The sequence below is a fragment of the Cibotium barometz genome, chromosome 39 (genome assembly GCF_041138505.1).
Source record: "Cibotium barometz isolate CiBa-2024 chromosome 39, ASM4113850v1, whole genome shotgun sequence".
Lineage (NCBI taxonomy): Eukaryota > Viridiplantae > Streptophyta > Polypodiopsida > Cyatheales > Cibotiaceae > Cibotium > Cibotium barometz.
Genome location: NC_141084.1, coordinates 31,049,707 through 31,073,108, shown reverse-complemented (window position 1 = coordinate 31,073,108; position 23,402 = coordinate 31,049,707). Strand labels below are relative to the sequence as shown.

The window sequence follows — 23,402 nt, the reverse complement described above, 5'->3', positions numbered from 1 at the left end:
TGGGTGTCTCGGCTATACCTATGACTCGAATGTTGAGGCAGCGGGCATGCCTCATCTTCTCCTTCTCAATGGTTAACAGGGGCGAAAGCAGGTGAACAGAGAAGATGAGGCGAACAGAGAAGATGGGGGGCTGCACACAAAGAGGGGGCGAACAGAGAAGATGGCGAACAGGGGCAAAAGCACGCAAACAGAGAAGATGGCGAACAGGGGCGAAAGCAGAGAAGATGGCGAACCGGGGCGAAAGCAGGCGAACAGAGAAGATGGCAAACAGGGGCGAAAGCAGGCGAACAGAGAAGATGGCGAACAGGGGCGAAGGGTGGCGAATAGAGAAGACACGGGCGAATGCAAGCAAACATGGGTGAATGCAGGCGAACAGAGAGTGCGCAAGAGAGAGAAAGAAAGAAAGAGAGAAAGATATATTAACGTCTGCAAAAGGCCAAAGTGGCCTATGAGACCAAAACATAGTACACAACTGATGGTGTCTCATCAAAAGAAAGACAAAAAGGACTAAAAATGTCCTAAAACAATCCTAAACAGCTATGAAATGAAAATACTCCTCCTGAGGTACAACAAAAGTGTATCATATCTACAACTAGCATAAGACTGGTGTAATCTGCTCATCTCAGTATCTCTCTCATGAGGTGTTGTAAGATAGAGAAACTAAAGTCGCGGGGCAGTGGTCTCCTGTAGCGGGTGATGATGGCTCTAATCCACCGGTGATGGTGGTCGTGGACGAGGTCCTGGTAAGCGTGGGCGTCTCGCTCGACAAAGTGCTATGGCTCTGTCAAGGATGACGACGCCTGAAGGACGTCTGGCTCGTTGAGAGGGTGGTGGAAGTCCTGGTCATATCTGCCGGGGTGGTCCTGGCCCTGAAAAAATCTGTCATGGCTCACTGGCGGGGTGGATCCTAGTGTGCTGTCCTGGCTCGTAGGAGAGCCTCTCAATGGCGTCTGAGCTCCAATAAGAAAACCCCCAAAAACCTCTGATTCTCAAACTCCATCACATATCGTAATGGTCCAAAACCCTCTTGGAAGAGACACCAGTATCTCCCTCGTATCTCATAGTACACAGTACATCGGCATATGTAGTGCTCCTCTGACTCCACTTCCTGGTGACATAGCTGACAAATGCGGTCTTCTGGCTTCATCCCCTCGTATCTGCCAGTCTCTACCCTCAACTGATGTGATGAAGTGCATATCTGTCCAATGGCACTGCGAATGCCATGTGTTAGATGGGTGTCCATGTATGTAGACCGTGTCACAAAGCCATCTGGGGAGAGATGTAGAAAATGGTCCCGATAATAACCTCTTGGGAGAGAGAGAGAGAGAGAGAGAGAGAGAGAGAAAGAAAGAAAGAAAGATATATTAACATCTGCAAAAGGCCAAAATTGGCCTATGAGACAAACTAGTACAATGATGTTCCTCCAGTCATCAAGAGGAAAATGTGGAGTGAGAGTAAAAATAAGAAGACAAATCACAAACAATATTTGCAATGTATATGTGGGGATAGAATATGTGAAATACACAAAGAAAGATGTACTGTTACTACAAGTTGATGTGGCTAAAGTTTTTGATATTGTTCACTAGGATTATATTGCCGTAGTAATGACAAAACTTGGATTGGAGGAACAATGTGTAGTATCATTTACTGGCTATACAAAGATAGCACGACAAGACGTATTTTGGGAAAAGAATTGGCACTCGGGAAAATCAATCAAGCGAAATACCCTTTGAGTGTCTTGTTATATGCGATAGCGACTCATCCATTGTTGCTTTATTTGGATAAACTTGCTGACAATCTACATGGGTTGCAATTGCCACATGGTCATGTCTTGGGTGCTCAGGCTTATGTTGATGACTCTTTTTTTTCCGAAAAATAATCAAAATGATCTATGCATACTTATGTAGGCTCTGGAGCTATTTGGTGAGACTACAGAATGTTTATATACTTCAAGAAATCAAAATTGTTGCCTTTAAAGGAAGAAAACTAGGACAATATTTTATGGCCTGGGAAAATTCTCCCACCCACTGAAATCGTCACACATTTCGGATATCCATTGGGTTGGAATGTCTCACCGGGACACTACTAAATGGGTAATGCAAAAAATACAAATCAAGCTAGATTATTGGAAATTGCCTTCATTGCCGCTTCATGCCATGCCTCACATTGTACAATCTATTTTCATGGCATACATCCAGTTTTTCTTGCCACTTTAATATGGTCAAAAAAGCAAATGTCTTCTTGCATGTCACTGACAATGGAAGTATTATGGAGATCAAAAAAGCACAAAAAAGCATTGAGGCTGCTGAGGAATCAGAAGGTTTTCTCACCTAAAATGCATGGTGGACTGGATGTTCCAAATATTCATTATCATGTGTTGGCAAGAAAAGCAACAATGTTACATACTTTCTTGCCTCAGGAACAACCTTGGATGCTCATGGTAGCGGAAATGTGTACAAAATTTAAAGCATCTTCCTTTGGTAAATGGCAGCTACAATACCGGGACAGTTTTTTGGGCATGTGCAAGGCAAGATTCCAGGTTGCCCTTACACAAGCAAATTGAATGCCAATTGGAAAGAAGTGTTGCAATAGTTACATTGCTCTAGGAGACCTCCACAAATAGGAAATTCTATGCGGCATGAAAATATACATTGGAGTAAAGTCTTTACTACTCCATTGATAATTACAACTCCTAGAAGAGCTTATTTTCTATCTACTAAATGTATAGACACTGTGCAGGATGTGATATCTTGTGATGAAAAGATCTTGCCATTTCCACGCACAAATAAATGGGGATTGGGCATGCATTATAGGACAACATGGCAGCAAATAAATAATCAAATGCAACCCTTTCAGGATGTATTGCATGACCCTCAAGAGAATAGATTGCAAGACTAGATATTACATAGAGTAGGGCTTCATGCTTCTACTACATTTCGTTTTGTTCAAATTACAACATCAAAGATTTACAGATTGAACATCCCTCGCCCATGGTTTTCAGAGCATGCGAATGGGATATGGCAATTGAACAAAACAGAAAAATGGTAGAAGCAAAACTTGCAAGCAATATGGAATAGTGAGCTCCCCTAACACAAAGGCTATTCCTATGGAGATGTATTGCAAGAGCACTCCTTGTTGGCACATGTTTGGCAAAAATTGCTACTGCTAAATGCGTATGGTGCTCATGCTTGAATGAGACTATTCCACATGTTATGGAATTGCACAGATACCAAGGAGTTCTTACATCGCCTATCAGTGTCTAACCGCTAGATTTCCGGGTACATGTTTTCCAAGAAACTGATAGATCTTTGGCAGATTAGCAAGTAACTTGACATAGAAAGCTCCTTTCTTTGCACGGACAAGATTTTGGGCTCTTTGGACAATTTGGATTGGTCGCAATCCATTGGTTTTTCAATCACCTCAGATTGACAAGTATTAATACTTCCGCCAATCATTGCATTAATCTTTATATAACTGTGTTCAGCAGCAACAGCAGCTAGACCAGCTGCATATGGAATTGTTTTTCAACTGCTTTTAGTTGTACATTGTATAAGCAGTGCCCTCATCTTGGGGGCTCTTCTCTTTATACAGTAAAGAAATAGAAAGCGTGTGTGTGTTTATGCACACATATACATATACATGTATAAATGAGTTTATATACACAAGCATATATACATACACGTGTGTGCATCTGTGCCTTTTACAACCACCTGCCAATGAAATCTAAGACAAGATCAAACAATCTAAACTCTGAAACTGCAACCAGAGAAAAATGTGTACTTGCCTGTGGCTTGCAATCACACAGCTTTCCTTTTTTTAAGCCCTTCAGAAATACCTGCCATGAAGTCGCTATAGTTGGTACAGCACCAGCATTGATAGCATCCAGAAAGGATTGAGTGAGGCCTGCTAGCAAGGGACCTGTCATTATAATCGATCCTAGCTGCTTTGGTTTGGCTCTCTCAAATACAAACTTTGTCAGTGCATCGAGGCCAGCTCGAAATTCTGGTCTCAAACGCTCTAACTGTCACAAACAAAACAAAAACAGAATGTGGGAACCCCTAACAAAACGGCAACAAGACATGGTGTGTTTTGTAAAAGCCTGCATGCTAGGCACTTCCCACAACATTCACACATGCCAGCATGGCACATGCTCCTGCTCATGCACAAAGGCTGGTCCTATAGGGCCCACTCCTCTGTACAGTAGAGCCTATAGAAATGAGAAAAAAACATAAACTGATAAATGTTTTGTAAAAAAATGTGCTGCATGGTGAGATATGCATGAAACAGTAGAGCAGGCATACTGGAATCTGGTCTAGATGCTGCAAATCACGCTCATCATTGAGTGGCCGCACCATTGTGAAGCAGTCACGATCTGGAAAAAGGGCACGGATAGAATCCCGAATCTACAGAGCACAAAATACAGTACAACATATTATGATCAAATTTACATCAGAATTATGTGGGCAAAACAACCACAAGCACTCCATCATAGAATACTCTACCAACTGCGTACCTCATTTTTTGCAGCAATGGGCCTTCCACTTCCAGGAATGGACTGCAAGGCCACTTCTAAATAATCGCGAGGGCTGATTCTTTTATCCTCGTCACTCAGATCCAAATAAAAGTCCTACATGCAATTCAAGGGTTTAAAAGGGATCGAATATTAATCACTACTGAAGCAAAGAGATCCTTGACAAGGTGCATATAGAACATAGAACTCGAAAAATGTTGTCTACACAAGATGTAAGAATTGTGCTGTTATTGCTGGAGACTCACAATGGGATGCATAATTCTCACCACCCATGTGCCAGAAAGCAAGAGAGCTGCAAGAAATCCACCCTCAACCAAGGGTTAATGATTGCTCTTACACTAAGCACCTTTAATCCAAATCTCTCACCAAGTCTAGGTCACAGCGGCACACAATGGCATAGTCTTATGTAACTGTAATGTACCTACCCACATCCTTGACTTTGAATGATCCTCCTCGGGCTAATTTAAGAACTTGGTGAAGACACCACATGTCCCTTCATGTGTTGTCTAGATAGATGGCTAGTTAGATGAGACTACCAGCAAGCCTTCCACAATTTGTCTTGTCCTACCCCGATGGTGAAGAATCCTCTACAAATTACCTTTAATTGACCTCAATAAATGTACATACTAGCTTGCATTTGGTCATGATTCATGCCAAATGCCTTCAGTATCCCATACCTCTGCTGAGAAATGAGAATGATACCATAGTGGTCATCACAAGCTCCACTAGCAGCTTCAAAACCTATTAGATATTATCCTAGTGGTTGCCTTGAAAAAAGTCTCTTCTACTAAAGAAGTAAGAATTGGCAATCTTGGTGACTGGCGAAGGAGGGGGGAGGGGAATGGATGTCGAGGTTTCTTGAAGAGGTATCCTTTTATCCAAGGCCTTTATAGATGTTGTACATGCCTGCACATGTTCCCCTTGTTGCGCAATGATGCCCATAAATTCCCGGAACATGCCGTTTGTGTCATCATTGATGACCTGGCTTTTGGAAGCAATCGGAATTCGCCATAGTGGGAGTGGTCAAGTTTTTCCCTGACCACAACAATACCATCCACTGTGTGTGTGGGGGGCATTTCCGATCACTGCTGGAGGCCATAAATCAACCGTCCTTCGAGGAACAAGAGTCACACAAGAATGGGAGTGCAACCGGTGTCTAGAAAACAACCACACAATCGAGTGCCGTGATGGTGGTTTGAGCAAGGGTCTTCTTAGGGCACTCCTTAGAAGTATGTCCTTTTGTACGACAAAAGAAACACCGCCCCTCCTTGTATTGTTCGCACTCTTTGGAACTGAGCTTACCACCTATCTTGTCAGCCAGAGCCTTTTGGTCTGGAGTGAGGCAGTGGCTACCTTGGCTACCCTGCGCTAGGAGGTCTTTGGTTTTCTGTTGTTGTACTTCATCTCTGCACTTTGCGCAAGAGAAAGTGCTTGATCTATGGTTCAAACATGCGCACATCCCACTAGATTTGTGTGCTTTTGCATAGTTCATTGTGATTCATTCAATCCAGCCATGGATTGGGTCTTAGACTTACGTATAGATTAGGTTTACACCTTTTTAAGAAGGTAGCCAAGGGTTGCAAGATTTGTATACCTTTTTGTACCGTATGAATATAATGAAACTCAGCTATCTCTCTCTCTCTTTTCTATCTCTCTTGCTTGCATTTTGCATCAGGTTGTTCCAGGATGGTGTCTAGGGTTCAAAGAAGACTCCTACAGTTCACCAGTCATTTCTAGAGGGCATTATTTGGTAACTTTGGAACTAAGTTGAAATTTTATAGTGCATTTCATCCACAGACAAATGACCAGATGGAGATTTACAATCAATTGGTGTTTGACGTGCTGAAGTGTTATGTGCATGAGTGGGAATAGTTTTTGCCTTTAGTTCAAGTGATGTTGAATGACACTTTTTCTTCAGCTATTGGCAAGACTCCATACGAGGCAACATTTGGAAGATTGTTCCAATTTCTTTGACCAGGACGCCCTCCTTAGTGCTTGAGGCTAATAGGTTGACGGAGTCTTACCAAGAGATTTTGGAGTCTGTGAAAGATAAGTTGGCTAAATCGTAGGAGGCCTATACTTGATAGCCGAACAAGGACTTGGTTCTTTATCTTGTCGCCTCTTCAGGATTAGCCAGTGCATGTCATGCACATGACATCCCCCTCTGCTAAACTTGATGACAGGATTCCAATCTATGTTCTTGGATGACTGTCATCATCCCTTTGTCTATTCATGGAATCCCCTTGTCATCCTTCCCTTCGTCGTGGCAACCTTTTCATTGAAACCCAGCCCGGTCTCCAAATTCACTCCAACTCTGATGAAGATCTATCCATTTGTTCCATCGTGTCCCCTTTCCATTCCTACCATGTCCTTGCACATTGTCTCTAGTCTTCTTTCCTGAGTATTGAGTACTCTCACTCCACCCCTTGGAGGATCAACCTCCCTTGGAACCGTTAACTGAAAGCCTTTTTTGGTGTGTCCCAAGTGGCACATGACTCACAAGACTGCCATTCCCTTGGGTTTTGTGAAACCACCAACCAATCTCTTGGGAATTCTTCCATGTCTCGTGTTCCTATCCTTAGGCCTCGTACCTATATACTTTCCTATACCTTGAACCTGCACACCTTCATCTCGATCTGACACAATGGTTCTAGGTATGCCACCTATGAGGTTCCAATGCCGGACAAAGAACCTAGCAACATCTTCAGAGTCACGTTAGCCCTATAAGGAATAAGCATAACAAATTTGCTAAAACGATCCGCAATCGTCTTACTCAAACACAGAAGCAAGTTTGTCACAAAATCCATCGAAATGTCCTGAAAAGGTCCTTCGGGAGTAGGTAAAGGTTGTAACAACCCTATCTTCTTCCGACAAGGAGCTAGCAATTTTTGACAAACCAAAACATGAGTGACCACATCTCACCTCATTCTTGGCCAATAAAGCTGCCGCTCTAACTTCCCCAAAGTTCATGCCCCTATGACCACCAGTGACGGCATCATGGGCATCGTGGAAAAGAGTTGCCTCGAATTGTTTCAACACGCAAAGTCGACCTTTGTAAAAAAGCCAACCATCGCATATCAAGAAATGGCATGGTCCTGTGGCGTCCAATGCCTATTCTCACTGAGTACCCAATTCCACGAAATCTGCCTACTTGTGCTTCATTTCATCTAGTCTTGTACCAGCATATTCCATCCGTGTGGATTGGATGTGGCACACAATTCCTTTCTTGCTCAAGGCATCGGCCATGGGGTTGGCCTTGCCCAAAAGATACTCAATCATGCCACTAAACTGCTCCAGCAGTGTTGACAATCACTCCAATTCGTGCTTGGCATCAACGGAGTCCAGCGCAAAGCTTGGTGATATGTGCGAGCCTCAAAGTCGCACCCATAAAGAAAACATTTCCAAAGCTTCAGGGCTTGTATCACCACAAGTTCTTCCCGGTCATAAACCGAGTAGTTCTTCTCTGCAAGGATCAGCTTACAGGACATGTAAGCTATTGGATGTCCATTTTATTGCAAGACCGCTCCAATAGCAATGTTACTCGCATCTGTGATCACCTGAAATGGGTCATCCCAGGAGGCTAACGCTAAACAAGGAGCCTCATATAATGCAACCTTAAGGTCCTTGAAAGCTTGTAAACCCCAAGGGGTCATCTTATGTCACGTGCATCCCGCACTTGGATGCCACATGGACATATCTAAACAAAAAGTGTGGGACCTAGAGTGGAGACTGGTCCCATGTGAGCCCAGTCCAGGACGAGTCAGCCAGGGTTCCACAAAAAGCATATCCTTTGCCCACAGACCATTAACACCCGCATCCGCTATCTCCATCCATTCTACACATTTACCAAGGGCACGCCCAAATACAAACGGTCAGCATTCATGTAGGCACTGACACACACACACACACCCGAAGGCTCGCTAACAAAAACAACAAAATCTCCGCATCATGTGGATGATGCAAGGCCTAATGGTTATGCCTCCACTCCTCCTGCTCAGCAGATTTAATCTCAACCAAAACTCAAAGCTAACCCAAACTAATTACATATTTCCTGAAACTCTCAGTACTCTGCACAGTATGTACACATCATCAGCCTCTATTTTTGTCCACACATATTTAGCAACCCCCTATTTCTGCTGAGACATTCATGTCCAGCAGTTGTACAAACAGGGATGTAATATTCACATCTTCCTCTGTACTCTCCACAACCTCCTGACATGTATCACAAGCTTCCTGATCTTCTTCTTTCAAGGCTAACATCAACCGAGCAAAATATTTCTTTAGTCGCAAACCATTCACTCTTCTTTTATGCTTCTTTCCATCTAAATCGGTAAGCTGATAGCTTCCATTATCAAACTTTTTCTCAACCTTGTACGGACCTTCCCACTTTGTCTGGAATGCAGTATGAAATGTACTGTCCAGTTTGCTGTTATACCTGAGAATCAGATCACCTTCTTCGATTTCTTTCTGCTTCACTTCCTTATTCTCTTTCTCTTGTCTTTTCAATTGCATAGCGGCATAGTGATCAAAAGCTAGCTCTCTGTCTAATTGGACTGTTTGCAAGGCTAGTAATCTCTCTCTGTAACAATTGATGGGTTCATGTCCTTCTTCAACTAGGAACTTCAAAGCTGGAATTTCTAGATCAATAGGCATGAGTGCTTCCTTCCCATAAACTAAATGAAAGGGTGAGAATTGTGTACCAGATTTCACTGCAACTCTGTATGCCCATAATACACGATTCATCTCTACATCCCAATTTTTAACATGGCTTTCTGTCATTTTAGTCATCATCAAATTAAACTCACCATTGAATCTTTCATTCAAGCCATTGCATTGAGGGTGATAAGGAGTGGTATACTTGTGGTTGATGTTCAATCTTCTGCATAAGTGGTCAATTACCTCTCCTCGAAATTCAGGACCATTATCTGATAATATCTCCAGAGGAATACCAAATCTGCAGCATATATGTTCATACACAAAATTAGCCACTTCCTTACTATCTACTCTCTTCACTGCCTTCACTTCTGCCCATTTTGATAGGTAATCCACCGCAGTAAGCATATAACACTTTCCTCTGGCCGTCCTGGGAAGTGATCGAACTGCATCCACCCCCCACCTCTCAAAAATGTCATATACCAGCATAATATTTCTCGGCTCCATTTTTAAGATTCTTTTCCCCATTCTCTGGCACTCATGGCAAGATCTGCACCAGTGCTGAATATCCTTCTAGATGGAAGGCCATACATAACCCTCCAGTAATATCTTCTGCAAAGTGATCTTAAATGCATAATGACCTCCACAAGCTCCCTCATGATTTGAAAATAGAATATGATAAATTTCTTCCCTCCAGGGAATTCTTCTCAATACCTGATCAGCTCCTTGCATGTAGAATTCATCCCCAATCATGACATAATGCTTACTCTTCCTGATAAAATGATACTTTTGGCCTTTTTTGAGCTCTTCAGGCAAGCGACCTGAGAGTAAGTAATCCACCACCTTAGACAGGTATTCTCTCCCTCTGTATAGTGGCTCTTCAATTTTTGCAATTATTGGATCTTGATCAATTACCTCTTGGGCTAACTCATGTGCAATATGATTGTCCTCCCGCCACACATGTTGAATACTCCATGCTGTAAATTGATGCAGCAGCCTCCTAACATCAGCCAAACACCTTTTTAATCTCGGATTCTTTGCTCGCCAGCTACCCAAGACCTGCTTTACTACTAATAGGGAATCCCCTTTTATGATTAGCTTCTGAATTTTCTGTTTTAAAGCAGCCTGCAGCCCCTGAAACAATGCTGTGTACTCAGCCTCATTATTACTTTCGGCTTTCAGACGTATTCCATCCTTTAGAATCAGCCCGCCTTCTGAATCCTGGATTATATAGCCCCCGGTGGCCTGGTGTATACTCCTCTTATACGAACCGTCAAAGAACAAGATATGAGCTCCGGGAATGATAATTCTCTTTTTCTATCTTTGAATCCACTTCCTTCACCAGGATTGGGCCTTCCTTATATGTTAGAAGATCTGCCGGAGTTGCCTTGCAAGAATCTTCAATCAAAAATGAGAATCATATTCTTGAAGCTCTACTAACCATCGCATCATACCTTTCGAGAGCGAAGTACCATTCACCAGCTGAGGGAGAAGAGTATAGTTTGTCAGAACTACAAATGGTCTCATCAGGAGATATGACCTGAACTTCCTGCAAGCATACACCAAACTTCCTGCAAGCATACACCAAACTTGACAAAACCAATTCAGCCTCTGTATATTTCCTTTCTGCTTCCGTCTTCACTCTACTTGCATAATATACAGGTTTCATGTATCTAGACTCATCTCCTGTCTGCATTAAGATTGCTCCAACCACATCCGGACCAAAAGAAGGATTCACATAAAAAACCTGAGAGAAATCTGGGGCTTTTACACTGGAAATACCTCCCAAAACCTCTTTCACTTTCTCCTCGCATTCTTCACTCCATTGCAATGGTTCTTTCTTCATGGCCTGTTGAAGAGGATAAAGCAATTGAGATATTAAATGAATAAATCTTGCCATATATTTTACCTTCTGGACAAAAGTCTGCAGCAGCTGCCTGGATGTTGATGGTGCAGATAATAAGATAAGAGCTTTAATTTTCTCTGGATCAGATTCAATTCCATTTTGAGATATCATATGTCCCAACAGCTTCACTTTTGAACATCCTAAATGACACTTTTTAGGATTCAGCTGTCCACCTGTATCATTTATTTTAGAAAATACTTGCTCCAATTTATCACCATGCTCTTTTTGAGAACTATATATACACATATATCATCCAAAAAAGCTCTCACAAAATCATCTGTAAGAGGTGCAAGTACTCTATCAGTATTCTTCTGATACCATGAGGGTGGTACTACTCGGTAACAAAAGCACCCCCACGGCGTAATGATAGTGGTTTTAGCCTGGTCCTTCTCAGCAATTGAGATTTGAAAATACCCAGAGAAGCCATCACATACACTATACCTCTCATACCCAGCCACCCTGTCCAAAATATCATCAATGAATGGCAGAGGATAGTGATAGCTTTTTGTTGCAGCATTTAAAGGCTTGTAATCAATACAGACTCTCCACCCACCTGTATGCTTTGGAGTAATGACCACTGGATTTGCCCAATCTGAGTGATCTACTGGATAAATTAACCCTGCTTTTAATAACTTACTCAACTCCTCTCTCAACACAGGCAATAGCTCTCTATTTATTCTCCTCAACTTCTGAAACACTGACTTCACACCCTCTTTCAATACTATAGGCATTGATTCACATTTGAATCCTCGGATCTCTTCATATGAGGTAATGAACAAATCTGGAAATTTATGTATTACCTTCATATACTCCTCTTTTTCCACTGGTTGTAATCTGGGATTCAGCATACCCTGTAATAGCTTCTCTTTCTCTGCACTGGGTGATGGAGGCTGCATCAAACTGTCCATATCTTCAAGTCTGCTCTCTTCTTCCTCCTTTAACATCTCTTCAGCTTGCATTTCATGCTCATCTTCTTCTTTCACTAAAAATGATACCTGACTCTCATCATCAGAAGTAGAACTTTCTTCCTCAGTTTCACTATCTGTATATTCATCAACACTTATTTCTTCAGGCTCACTCTTCATTTCCAGCTTGCTACTCATATTGAACTTCCTGGCTCTTCCTCTCTTATTATGTACAGTTATAGTCCCCCTTCTCCAATTTTGGCTAGCACCCACCTGTCTGAGCCAAGGCCTGCCTAAAATCAGTGGATAAGCTCCCAAACCAGCCGGCATAATATGGCAGTTTATGCTGCAAATCACACCAAAAGCAGTCACTGGTACTCCTGTACATATACCCAAACACTTCACTTTTGCATGATTTGCCAAACGGAGTCTAAAATCTGAACTAGCATTCAGCTTTAACCCGAATCTCTCCATGCAGGACTGAGTCATTACACTCATTTGTCCACCGCCATCTACATATGCCTCTCCAACACTCACATCTCCACACCAAGCATCAACCGATGGACAAATATCAGGAAGGTCTTCCACAGACATCAACTCTATTTCACCTTGCGTGGGCTCCTGCTCATTTGCTTTCCTCGGATTTGCCAACCTCTTCCACTCTCTCTTGAGCTTCGGACACAATCCAAGTAATTGGGCGAAAGTTATATTGGCTACCCCTTTCTCTCTCTCTCTCTCTGGCTCTCTCACACTAGTAGCAGCAACTCAATGGCCCAGTGGTAGCTATACAACTAGCAATACACCCTCTAGCTACTATGAGTTGCACCCCAATAAAGCAAACATATGCAGCGCTGCCAGCACTACTCTGTTTCCCTGTAGTTGGCGCCACCCTCGCCTTTTTCTGGAGTCGATGCGCTCTCTTCTTCTTTCGCTGCAGTCGACATAACTACCACCCTCGCCTTCTTAGCTTTGTTGCACTGGATGCCACCACCCTTGCTTAGCCTAATTGCAGTTGACGCCTTCTTTTTCTTCACTGCGCTCTGCACTCGACACCAGCCTCTCCTTCACGGCTTCATTGCAGTCAACGCCAAACTCTCCTTTTCGTTTTTTGGCTGCAGTGGACGCCTTCTCTTCTTCTACTCTGTCTACAACAATCGGCTTCCTCTTCCTCTACAGCTTCGCTGCTCACGAGCTCTCCTTTTCTCTGCTTACAGTCGACATCACCTCCTTCTCTACTGTCAACGCCAGCCTCTCCTTTTTTTCCACTTCAGACGACGACCTCCTCTCCTTCACGGGCTCTTTCTGCACTCACCTTTTTTTGCGACTCTCTTCTCTGTCCCTCTCAGAGATTCCCTTCTCCCCCATATAGTAAGCATCATCTCCTCCTGTCGCCATGTGCTCCGCCCATCCTTTTACACATACGGTAAGGGGCAACTTGCCAGGGTGTTATTGGCAGCCGCCACCTTTTCTCATTTTTCTAGAAACTTTAAGCCTTTTATTCTCATATTAATTTTTATTCTTTAAGGCTGTTCACACTGCCTTAAACCACATCCCCACTAATGCCATTTATGCCATTTATCCTTTGCCCACAGACCATTAACACCCGCATCCGCTATCTCCATCCATTCTACACATTTACCAAGGGCACGCCCAAATACGAACGGTCAGCAAGACGAGAGAGCATTCGCAGGGGAAAGCTTCCACTTCGCACCCAGCAAAGGCATGCAAACGAGACTATCCAACTCATTCACACTCAGATTCCCGAGGCACATGACGAGGATGCACTTGAGCTTGTTGTTGCTGAGCCAGAGTTCGATGAAGAGGACAATGGTATCAATGATGGAGACATGCTCTCTTCAGAAGACTCATCATCTTCATTTGATGATGAGATTTGAGACTCTTGCGTCTAGACAACTGTAGTGTTTCATTGTTTTGCTTTTTGCACTTGTGGACCAAGACATGTGCTGTAGACATGATATTTGTACTCTCTTTTATCATCTATGACTTTCATGGTTCTTGCTTATATCACTATGACATGAGGTATTGTGTAATGGGCTTGGTAACTGATTTAAACTTTAAGTAATGAGGTTCACTCTTTATTTTAAGTATTTTGGTTGCTATGTCTACAAAATATTCAAGTTTCTAGGACTGTTTACAAATGGTACGTACTGTTTACGTACCTTAAAATTTGTTCCGTACAGAAGTACGTTCCATACGTACTGATAGTGTGCCGTACACTACGTACCTTTCCACCTTGCATGGTACCATTGTATTACTTTTGGTCTCATAGGCCCTTGGGGTCTTCCATAGACATTAATATAACTCTCTCTCTCTCTCTTTATTGCACACCCAAATTCAGCTTTTTAGTTCAGTACTTATTCATTTTGTTGGGATGACAGAGGATACCCCACACAGGTACACTGATTTGTCTCATAGGCCGAGTTCAGTCTTTTGGAAGATGTTAATAAAGTCTTTCTTTCTTTCTCTCTCTCTTTATATATATATATGGTGTGCGTTATCTTCATCGCAAACAATTGCTCAATTTCTCAACATTGAAGTTACCGATTCTATCCACCGAGCTTCCGCATGTTACATCTTAATCCGTTGCCTCCGAGTCTTGACGCTTTTAAGCAGATCAGTAAGAGTTGTTGAGACGTCACAAAACTTGTTGATGTGGGTGGAATATGCCTAGCAAATATCCACAAACAACCGAATGTCATATACCATTTTTGAAATCTCCCAATTAAGGATTTCCACCACCTTTGCAGAGTCTAATCGGATGTCTTCGGCATTGACTATATATCTGAGGTAGTGAACCTCATATAAATAAAATTTTGATTTTTCTCATTAACGGAAAGCTCATTGTTTTCCAAAAATGTCACCACTTTTTCCACGTCAATGTCATGCTACTCTTCTGGAGCTGAGAAAATCAATATGTCATCCAAAAAGATGAAGGCACACTTTCCTATCAAGCCCCTGAGAACCCACATCATGATGTAGTTAAATGTACTTGGGTTGCTTGTTAAACCAAAAGGCATGACCACCAACTCGTAGTGGGCCTGCTCAATTCGGAATGCGCTTTTAGGGATGTCCCCATCCACAATTCTTACTTGATGGTACCCACTTTTGAGGTCAATTTTTATAAACACCTTCGCTCCATTTAGCCTCTCTAGGACTCTCTAAGCCTCTCTAAGATGTAATCAATCCGAGACATAAGGAACTTGCTCCTCCTTATTGTCAGCTTGTTGAGTGCGCGATAATCTACACAAAGTTGGGAGGATTTATCCTTCTTTTTCATAAAAAGGATTGGGGCCGCAAATGTAGACACACGAGAGCGTATTAAACTGTCACGTGCACACCAGTCAGGTGTACAGCGACATGGCATCATTCTATGGCATCATTAGCATCATCAGACATTATCAGGTATTTTATTGGCATTTATGCAATTTAATAGACATTTTCCAGGCATTTATGGGGCAGCCGACAACAAGTGGTGGACATGACATCTGGCCGACTGCATTAGTGCTGGCCGACCAGCAGCATGTTGGCCTATATATTCAGGCGCCTCTTCATTCACTAAACCAGGCTCATCAGAGTGAAGCGCATCCTCATTTGGAGCATCTGGCATTTCAGCATATCAGCCTCAGCACCATAATCAGCAAACGCAGCCTCCTCTGGATCATCCTGCGATTCAGCATATCATCATCAGCAGAACGCATCATCCTCAGCATTCGTAGTCAGCAAACGCATCTCCATCAGCATCTTCTTCAGCAAACGCAGCATCATTCAGCCATCAGGTCTGCGTTTCATCATCCTATCAGCATTCAGCATTTGTTCCCAAAGCCTCCCTTCAGCGTTTCCTTCCAGGAGACAAGGGAAAGAGTGGACAGCAGTTCATACCGCATTTTCAGCATATATTCAGCATATTCAGCAGTACATATCCATTTGGATCTCATTGTAACATCATTCATCCATCTAATATAGCTGCATTGCATTGACACATATCTGTCTGTCTCTTAAACATCATTAAGTGCAGTTAAGTGTAGAGTAAGGTTGTGTTTACGACGGTCATAAGCCCTCACATGTCACATTGATATCAGAGCGTTACAGGGTAACCAGCCTTAGAGCATGTTCAGTTCATCAATCATTCAGTCAGTCATCATTTTTATCGCTTCCGCACAGTTAAACCCAGTTCTGAAAATTTTGCAAGCCACCCTTAGGGATTTTCCCTCAAGCCTGCATCAGTAACCCATCCATCTGCATTCTTGCACAGCATATAGGGTTGCACATGGTTTGCATAGCAGTCATCATAGCAGTCATCCTAGCAGTCATCCTAGCAGTCAGTCTTGCATACATGTTACCCATGAACTCTCAGGGAAGAAGGACATCCATCATCAAAGGAGCACATAAGTTTTGGACTTCAACTGGCAGCAGCAGGGGGTTTCTCTTCCACAGAAGACGGAAGTTTGCTCCAACATCGCCTCAGGAGGTTCAGAGCTTCAGGTACGACGGAGATGGTAGGTGAAAGGTTTCCACAGGCAGGTCAGGGGTGACTCAGATATTTGCCATTCAGTTCCCGCAGTACATGGAGTCTTGGCTCAAAGGATTTCACTCCTGCAGACGGCCTCAGTCCCAGCAGAAGACAGAAGGGGACAGTGGTTCGGAGGAGAAGGATCACAGAGTAGTCGAAGGTTGCCAAGTTTATCACCCAGCAACAGTTTAGCAGCAAGGAATGTCACGTGCACACCAGTCAGGTGTACAGTGACATGGCATCATTCTATGGCATCATTAGCATCATCAGACATTATCAGGTATTTTATTGGCATTTATGCAATTTAATAGACATTTTCCAGGCATTTATGGGGCAGCCGACAGCAAGTGGTGGACATGACATCTGGCCGGCTGCATTAGTGCTAGCCGACCAGCAACATGTTGGCCTATATATTCAGGCGCCTCTTCATTCACTAAACCAGGCTCATCAGAGTGAAGCGCATCCTCATCTGGAGCATCTGGCGTTTCAGCATATCAGCCTCAGCACCATAATCAGCAAACGCAGCCTCCTCTGGATCATCCTGCGTTTCAGCATATCATCATCAGCAGCATTCAGCTAACGCATCATCCTCAGCATTCGTAGTCAGCAAACGCATCTCCATCAGCATCTTCTTCAGCAAACGCAGCATCATTCAGCCATCAGGTCTGCGTTTCATCATCCTATCAGCATTCAGCATTTGTTCCCAAAGCCTCCCTTCAGCGTTTCCTTCCAGGAGACAAGGGAAAGAGTGGACAGCAGTTCATACCGCATTTTCAGCATATATTCAGCATATTCAGCAGTACATATCCATTTGGATCTCATTGTAACATCATTCATCCATCTAATATAGCTGCATTGCATTGACACATATCTGTCTGTCTCTTAAACATCATTAAGTGCAGTTAAGTGTAGAGTAAGGTTGTGTTTACGACGGTCATAAGCCCTCACATGTCACATAAACCAGATAGCAGCACTTCATGGAGTTAACGGTCCAACTCCATCTCCACGGCCTTACTCAGGCAGTATGAAAACTAACCAGGGGGATTCAAAACCTAGGAGAAGCTCAATTTTATGGTCCCCTAGTCTAGATGGGGAAAGTTTGGGAGGCAAGTTGTCTCGAAGAAAGATCTTTTAGAACCGATCATGTAGGGCCGAATACTTCTCTAAAGCATTCATCATTGTCTAGGCGGTCTAAACATAAATCACCGCACATTGTTCGCCTTTCCAAATCTCTCGTTTAGCTTGGATGTGGATAACACTTAATGATCGCAGGAGTCTTTGACACATTTCCTGTAAACCAAAACGTGTTCTAGCCCCAATCAATGTCGGGTGAACTTGTGAAACCACTGGATCCCTAAGACTAGTCTCCACCTACAAGAAAGGCAACCATGAAATCATGCATAAATTCTATGCCCCAAATGACTAATTTAGCCCAACGAAGTTTGATGCTCGTTGTCATGCCCGAGCTAAATCCCTCCACTTTCTTATCTACCAAGGTCAATGAGGAGCAGGCTTGCCGAGCGGCTTATGCTGTGAACACGTCCTCTCTGCTCCAATGTCAAACACAACGACGACTCTCTGGCCACCTATAAAACCAAAAGTCTTGGGCAATTCGTTTCGCTCATACGCCTGTTCCTAATTTTCCTTTTGCCTATCTTCAAGCTTCCGGCTAACAATGATGAATCCAAGAATACAGAGTTGTGGGATCGAGTTTAACGTTATACTTACTAAAAAACACCTTCTCGTGAAGGTGAGTCGAAGAAGTCGCGAGTATTGTCCTTGCATCGAGAACTGCAAGGTATTACTCGTGCTCCACATGTCGATGTCGTTCCTCTAGTGCGGCAACATGGACTCCCACCTGTGTTCAAATCTCTACCTCCCGTACCTACAATCCAAGTAACACACGGGAATGCTATGTTAACTCCTCAAGGAGATAGCCAAAGCAAGGATCTAGAAAGGGGTCTGGGAAGGAATCTCGGTGACGACTGGCATGGGAGATGAGTGTCGAGGTTTCTTGAAGAGGTATCCTTTTCTCAACGGCCTTTATAGACACCGTACATGCCTCCATCTATTTCCCTTGTTGCGCTATGATGCGCATAAATTCTCGGAACACGCCGTTTGTGTCACCACTAATGACTTGGCTTCTAGAAGCAGTTGTTGTAGAAGAAAAAGTTTCTGCTCGGATCTAGTGCTCTCTCCTCGTCAGAATTCGCCATAGTGGAAGTGGTCAAGTTTTCCCCGACCGCAACAATACTATCCACTGTGTATGTGAGACATTTCCAGCCGCTTCCAGAGGCTATAAACCAACCGTCCTTCGAGGGACAAGAATCACACCGGAATGAGAGTGCAACCAGTGTTTGAAAAACAACCACACAAGCGGAAAAAAATAATCTTCTTTTTTTTTCTTAGTTGAATCTCTTTTCCAAAAGGCAAACTCTGATACCAATGTCACAAAGAAGCTCTAATGGGCCTGATCTTTCAGCCCTAAATGCTTTTCAAGAACATTGATGCAATCATGCAGATGAGAAATGGAGAGGAGAGAAAAACGCAAAGTTTTCATCTAATCTACAATATTCATATTATCAAAAGTGTATGTATGACTGTACAAATCCAGTGGCCTGAAGCACACTTAAAAGGAGTCCTAATTATGGAAAGTCCTATATCTATGCTAGCCTTATGATCTATCCTCAAGGGGGAACTAGACAAATGATACAACACCATGCCTTTGCCTTATATAGGCTCACTCATCTCCTTGGAGCACGCCGACCTGCTGTCGGCCAGCAAAAAGACAATCAATGATCATTAACAAGCCATACATGTGGCCTGTCCTCTTGGCCGACTGCTGTCCAGCCCCTTGGACTTGCTCCTATGCCCTCCTGACCCTGCAAAAGCCCTAACCAATTCCTAAATCCTGGCTGCAAATCTGGTTTAGCATGTCCATGTTGCCATGCACATGATAATGCGAGGCGAAGAAGGAAAGGAAAAAAAAATGCAAGGAAGTTGCCGAGGGCGAAAGGTCGCCGACTCGCCGTTTGGAGGTCGAAAACGACGATGGCCAGCAAGGGGTTCAGGCACCCAGCACTGCCTGGTAGGCGTGGGTGGCTCAGCCAGGGTGCCTCACCCCCCCCCCCTCTGGCTGGCTGGCTGAGCGGAGGTCAGCCCGGGCAGCACCCTATCATGGGGTCCACCACCTGGGCGGCGGAAACTGGCTGAGTCAGAGGCGAGATGGTGGAAACCGGCTGAGACAGCAGCGCCTGAGCGGGGAGCAGTGGGACAAGTGACCAGTAGGCGAACTGCACAGTGCGAGGACCAGACCAGCGCTCTAATACCAATTGAAGGCTGGACGCTAAGTTAGGGTTTGCTACAGCATGGCTATGGTGGTTGATGCTAGGCTATGGAGGGTGTAACTCCATAGCCTCCATCGTGGAGTGTGCAAAGAGATAACAAGAAGAGAGGGAGAGAGCTTAGACAGAAAACAATGCTCACAGTATTTCCACAACTCAATGAGTATTGGATTTGATTGATGTGTAGTACACCAAGTACACGCTTTTTTCATAGGTTGCAAACCTTATCTTTTGACTCACATATGGGGACATGACACATGGCACACTTATCTTATCCAAAAAAAAGATTGTTCACACATGTAGGCACACTTACACGTATATGACATGTTCACACCTATACAGATACATATAGATGGTTACACACATACTGATAGGTACACCGGCTGCACATACAAAACACAAGAGACTCCGAAATACCCAACATGATGCAGAACCATGCAAATGCAGATGGGAGCCACCGTCTCCTTGAAAATACCTGCTTCCCCAACGGGAAGACATCAAAAGAAACTATAATCCACAGGCTGCCCCAAAAGGAAGGGGCGGCTGCCTGGCGACTCTGGGGGGGAGAGCACGCACTGGAGAAGCACCAATGGTCATCTCAATCGGCTCAGTAAAATGGTGTATCAATCTCGGTGCAACGAGCTGGTCTGTTGTCTCCTCTCCAGATCGCGCAAGGCCGGTGGACAACGGGCATGCTCAAGAGAGGTAGATAGGGGGGATCCGATGAAACAAGAGGGGAGGGGGTGCGGTGTGTTGGGGGCAAAATCGATGGAACCGCGAGGGCGGGGGAGGAGGGCGAAAGAAGAGGGGACTGGTGGGAGGAAGAAGGGGGTGAGAGTGCCGGCTAAGGAGTCGGGTCCACTTGGGATGGAAAGGGCCAAACGATGACTGAGATGCCAAGGCATCAGGCAATGGATCACAACGAGGTAAAGGTCCCCAGAAAGGGGGGAGGGGGGACTAGCGCCAGGTCCCAAGAAGTGTGGGGGGGGGGTGGCAAAAGATGACTGAGATGCCAAGGCATCATGCAATGGATCACAACGAGGTAAAGGTCCCTAGAAAGGGGAGAGGGAGTCCGGATCGTACTACTTATCTAGCGATTAACGCTACTTATCTAGTAGGTAAAGATCTCTTCAAGTGGCTTGCAGGTAGTGGCTAGTCCAAATCATTCATCTTATCTATTATCTAGTAGGTAAACCAGTTATCTATTATCTAGTAGGTAAAGTCAGAAGACGGTGAACCCGGGGTTCCCGATGAAATGAAACCGGTGGGGGTTTCAGTTGGTAGCAGAAGCTAGACAATTGCTAGCGGCGGATTTTTTTTTGGGGGGGGGGGGAGGGGGGGGGGAGGGGATACTGTGATAAAGGCTCAAAGCGGTTCTCTAACATAACCATATCCTCTTGGGGCCCACCAGGTTGGCACGCTTGTCAGCGCCACTCTGCCCTAGAGGCCTGGCGGCGATTCTGCCTCGGACCAGCAGCCTACCCCAAGCTCCTCGAGGGCCGGGGACTCATGCGATAGATCCTGAGGGTTGGATGCTCCCCCTGCGCCTTGATGAGGAGCTGCGCTAGGACCGGGGGGAGGGACCGCTGGTGGCGTTCGCCTGGATTGACAGTGGGGACATGCTCTAGCAAGATGCCCCATCTGACGACAAATGAAGCATTATCCAAGGAGGCCACAATACTCAATTCTCTGTAAAATACAATCTCCCCGGAGGCACGGAAGAGAGATGACATGAGGAACAAATTCCGAAGAGGCAATGCAGATGCGAAGAGAGGGGGTCCTTGCCGTTGTTAGGAGTTTTTTCGAGTTTGGTTTTCTCGCATATGTACATATGGATGCATGTTCATATAGCACTTGGATGCCCATCATGAGTTTGATAAAATGGTTATAATTAGGAGCTCTATCTTTTGGTCAGGCATAACATGCTGATGCCTAATGCAGGGCTTTGATTCAGGTACCTTTGTTGTTAACACCCTTGTGAGTCTGTATGGCAGTTGCTGGTGCATTGCTGAAGCAGATTGTGTGTTCAGTAGGCTGTCCAAGCATGATGTGGTATCTTTAGGCACGTGGTACTCTCGTGAAGGCAAAAGATGCCATTGTTGTGGAGAGGCGATCAATGGCTTTGGAAGTTGGCCATGCGTTACAAGTTGATGCATGGAGAAAGGGATTTGGGTCAGATGCCTTCATTTGTAGTACCCGTGTGAATATGAATATCAAAAATGGGAAACCATGTGACGTACCAATATGGAACGAGTAGGCGGAGTTGGAAGCGTCAACCTAGGAAGATTTCAACTCAAGGATCAGCGAGGAGGTGGGCATGTGATTGCCAAATATGGAGCAAAAATCATGGAGTTGCCCGATTCCGCCAAAGAAGTTTCAAGGCTCTGGCAATTTAAAAGGAGAGTGCGCAGGCTGCAATGAGAGGGTGAGAGGGATGCAGTGTTGTGTTTGTTGGTGTTGCTGCTGCTGGTGTCTTTGAGCAGCTCGTGGGCTCTGAGGTGATAATGTTGTGGGCTTGTTTTTAGAGAGTATGAGGGCGCAAACAGTCATGATGTAGAAGCTTAGCACAACCAGGCATGTTTTCCTATAAAATTCATTTTATGTGAAGGCCGCTGGGGTTGTTTTTATCGCTCAGTGTGGATGCCATAATAGCAAGGGGTAATTGTTAGAAGTCATCTCCTGTCTATTTGTATACACCAGGGCCTCTGTTGTGGGTGTGCCCGCCCGTATATCATTTTTCCACACTCCCCGTATTTTTTCCCTATTTTTCCCATTTTTTCCTAGTGGTTGGAGGGTTGCCAGGTGATGCCAGGAGCACTCTGTAGCTGGCCGACTGCATCTGTATCAGGAGTGCTGGCCGACTTGATTTGCTCAGGCGTAGGCATCTGTAGCTGGCCGACTGCTATTTTCAGCAGTCGTGGACATTTTACACAGTCGTGGGCACCTTCTGGAGCTGGCCGACTGCTCATATGGAGATGTATATATTGCCCCTCAGCCCCCACCACTTTCTCATTCAGTTTTCGGAATCTTGTGTATAGAGAAGAGTTTACACACCTATCTTTCAGTGTTTCTTGTGCTGATTATTTTCTGCAGTCTACTTGCTCTTGTCTACCCAAGTTTGGTTGTCATTTCCGCTGCATATTCTGACATGGTATCAGAGCCCTAGGCTCTAGGAGATCTTGGGCATTTTTCTGAGCAAGAGGGGGAGCAACAGGTTGCTGATCGGTGGACTGTTCCGGGCTGAACGGGAAGAGAAGGTGCAAGAGGAAGGCGGGCAAAGGGGCTGGACAGCCACTTGCATATTTTCTGATTTTCTGATTTTTTCCCACCGACCCACCCTTTCAGGTTACTCTCCGAGATGGCAGATTTACTAGAGATGGCTGAGAAGCACGTGAAGATTCCGACTCTCCCCACGTTCCCAGTGGATCGTCAGTTGGACGGGTCCAATTATGGCATCTGGAAGGTCATGATGGAGTCCGTTTTGGAGTCATATGATCTTGCTGATTTTATTATCATAGGGGTGCCACGGCCG

At 44.5% G+C, this 23,402-nt stretch overlaps 1 protein-coding gene across 4 annotated transcripts in view; it reads right to left on the bottom strand.

Moving 5' to 3' along the window:
• The window catches only part of LOC147615983 (uncharacterized), a 143,286-nt gene that overhangs the window by 98,953 nt on the left and 20,931 nt on the right, over window positions 1-23,402 (bottom strand). For 3 of the 4 annotated variants that reach the window (XM_086778611.1, XM_086778612.1, XM_086778613.1), the window contains exons 6-8: window positions 4,514-4,627; window positions 4,302-4,403; window positions 3,836-4,021 (exon numbers count right to left, since the gene is read on the bottom strand). In XM_086778611.1, coding sequence (XP_086634737.1) covers window positions 3,836-4,021; window positions 4,302-4,403; window positions 4,514-4,627 — 402 coding nt within the window. Of the gene's footprint in view, window positions 1-3,835; window positions 4,022-4,301; window positions 4,404-4,513; window positions 4,628-4,776; window positions 4,819-23,402 lie in introns of those variants that run through there. The other variant, XM_086778614.1, reaches the window with a different exon arrangement.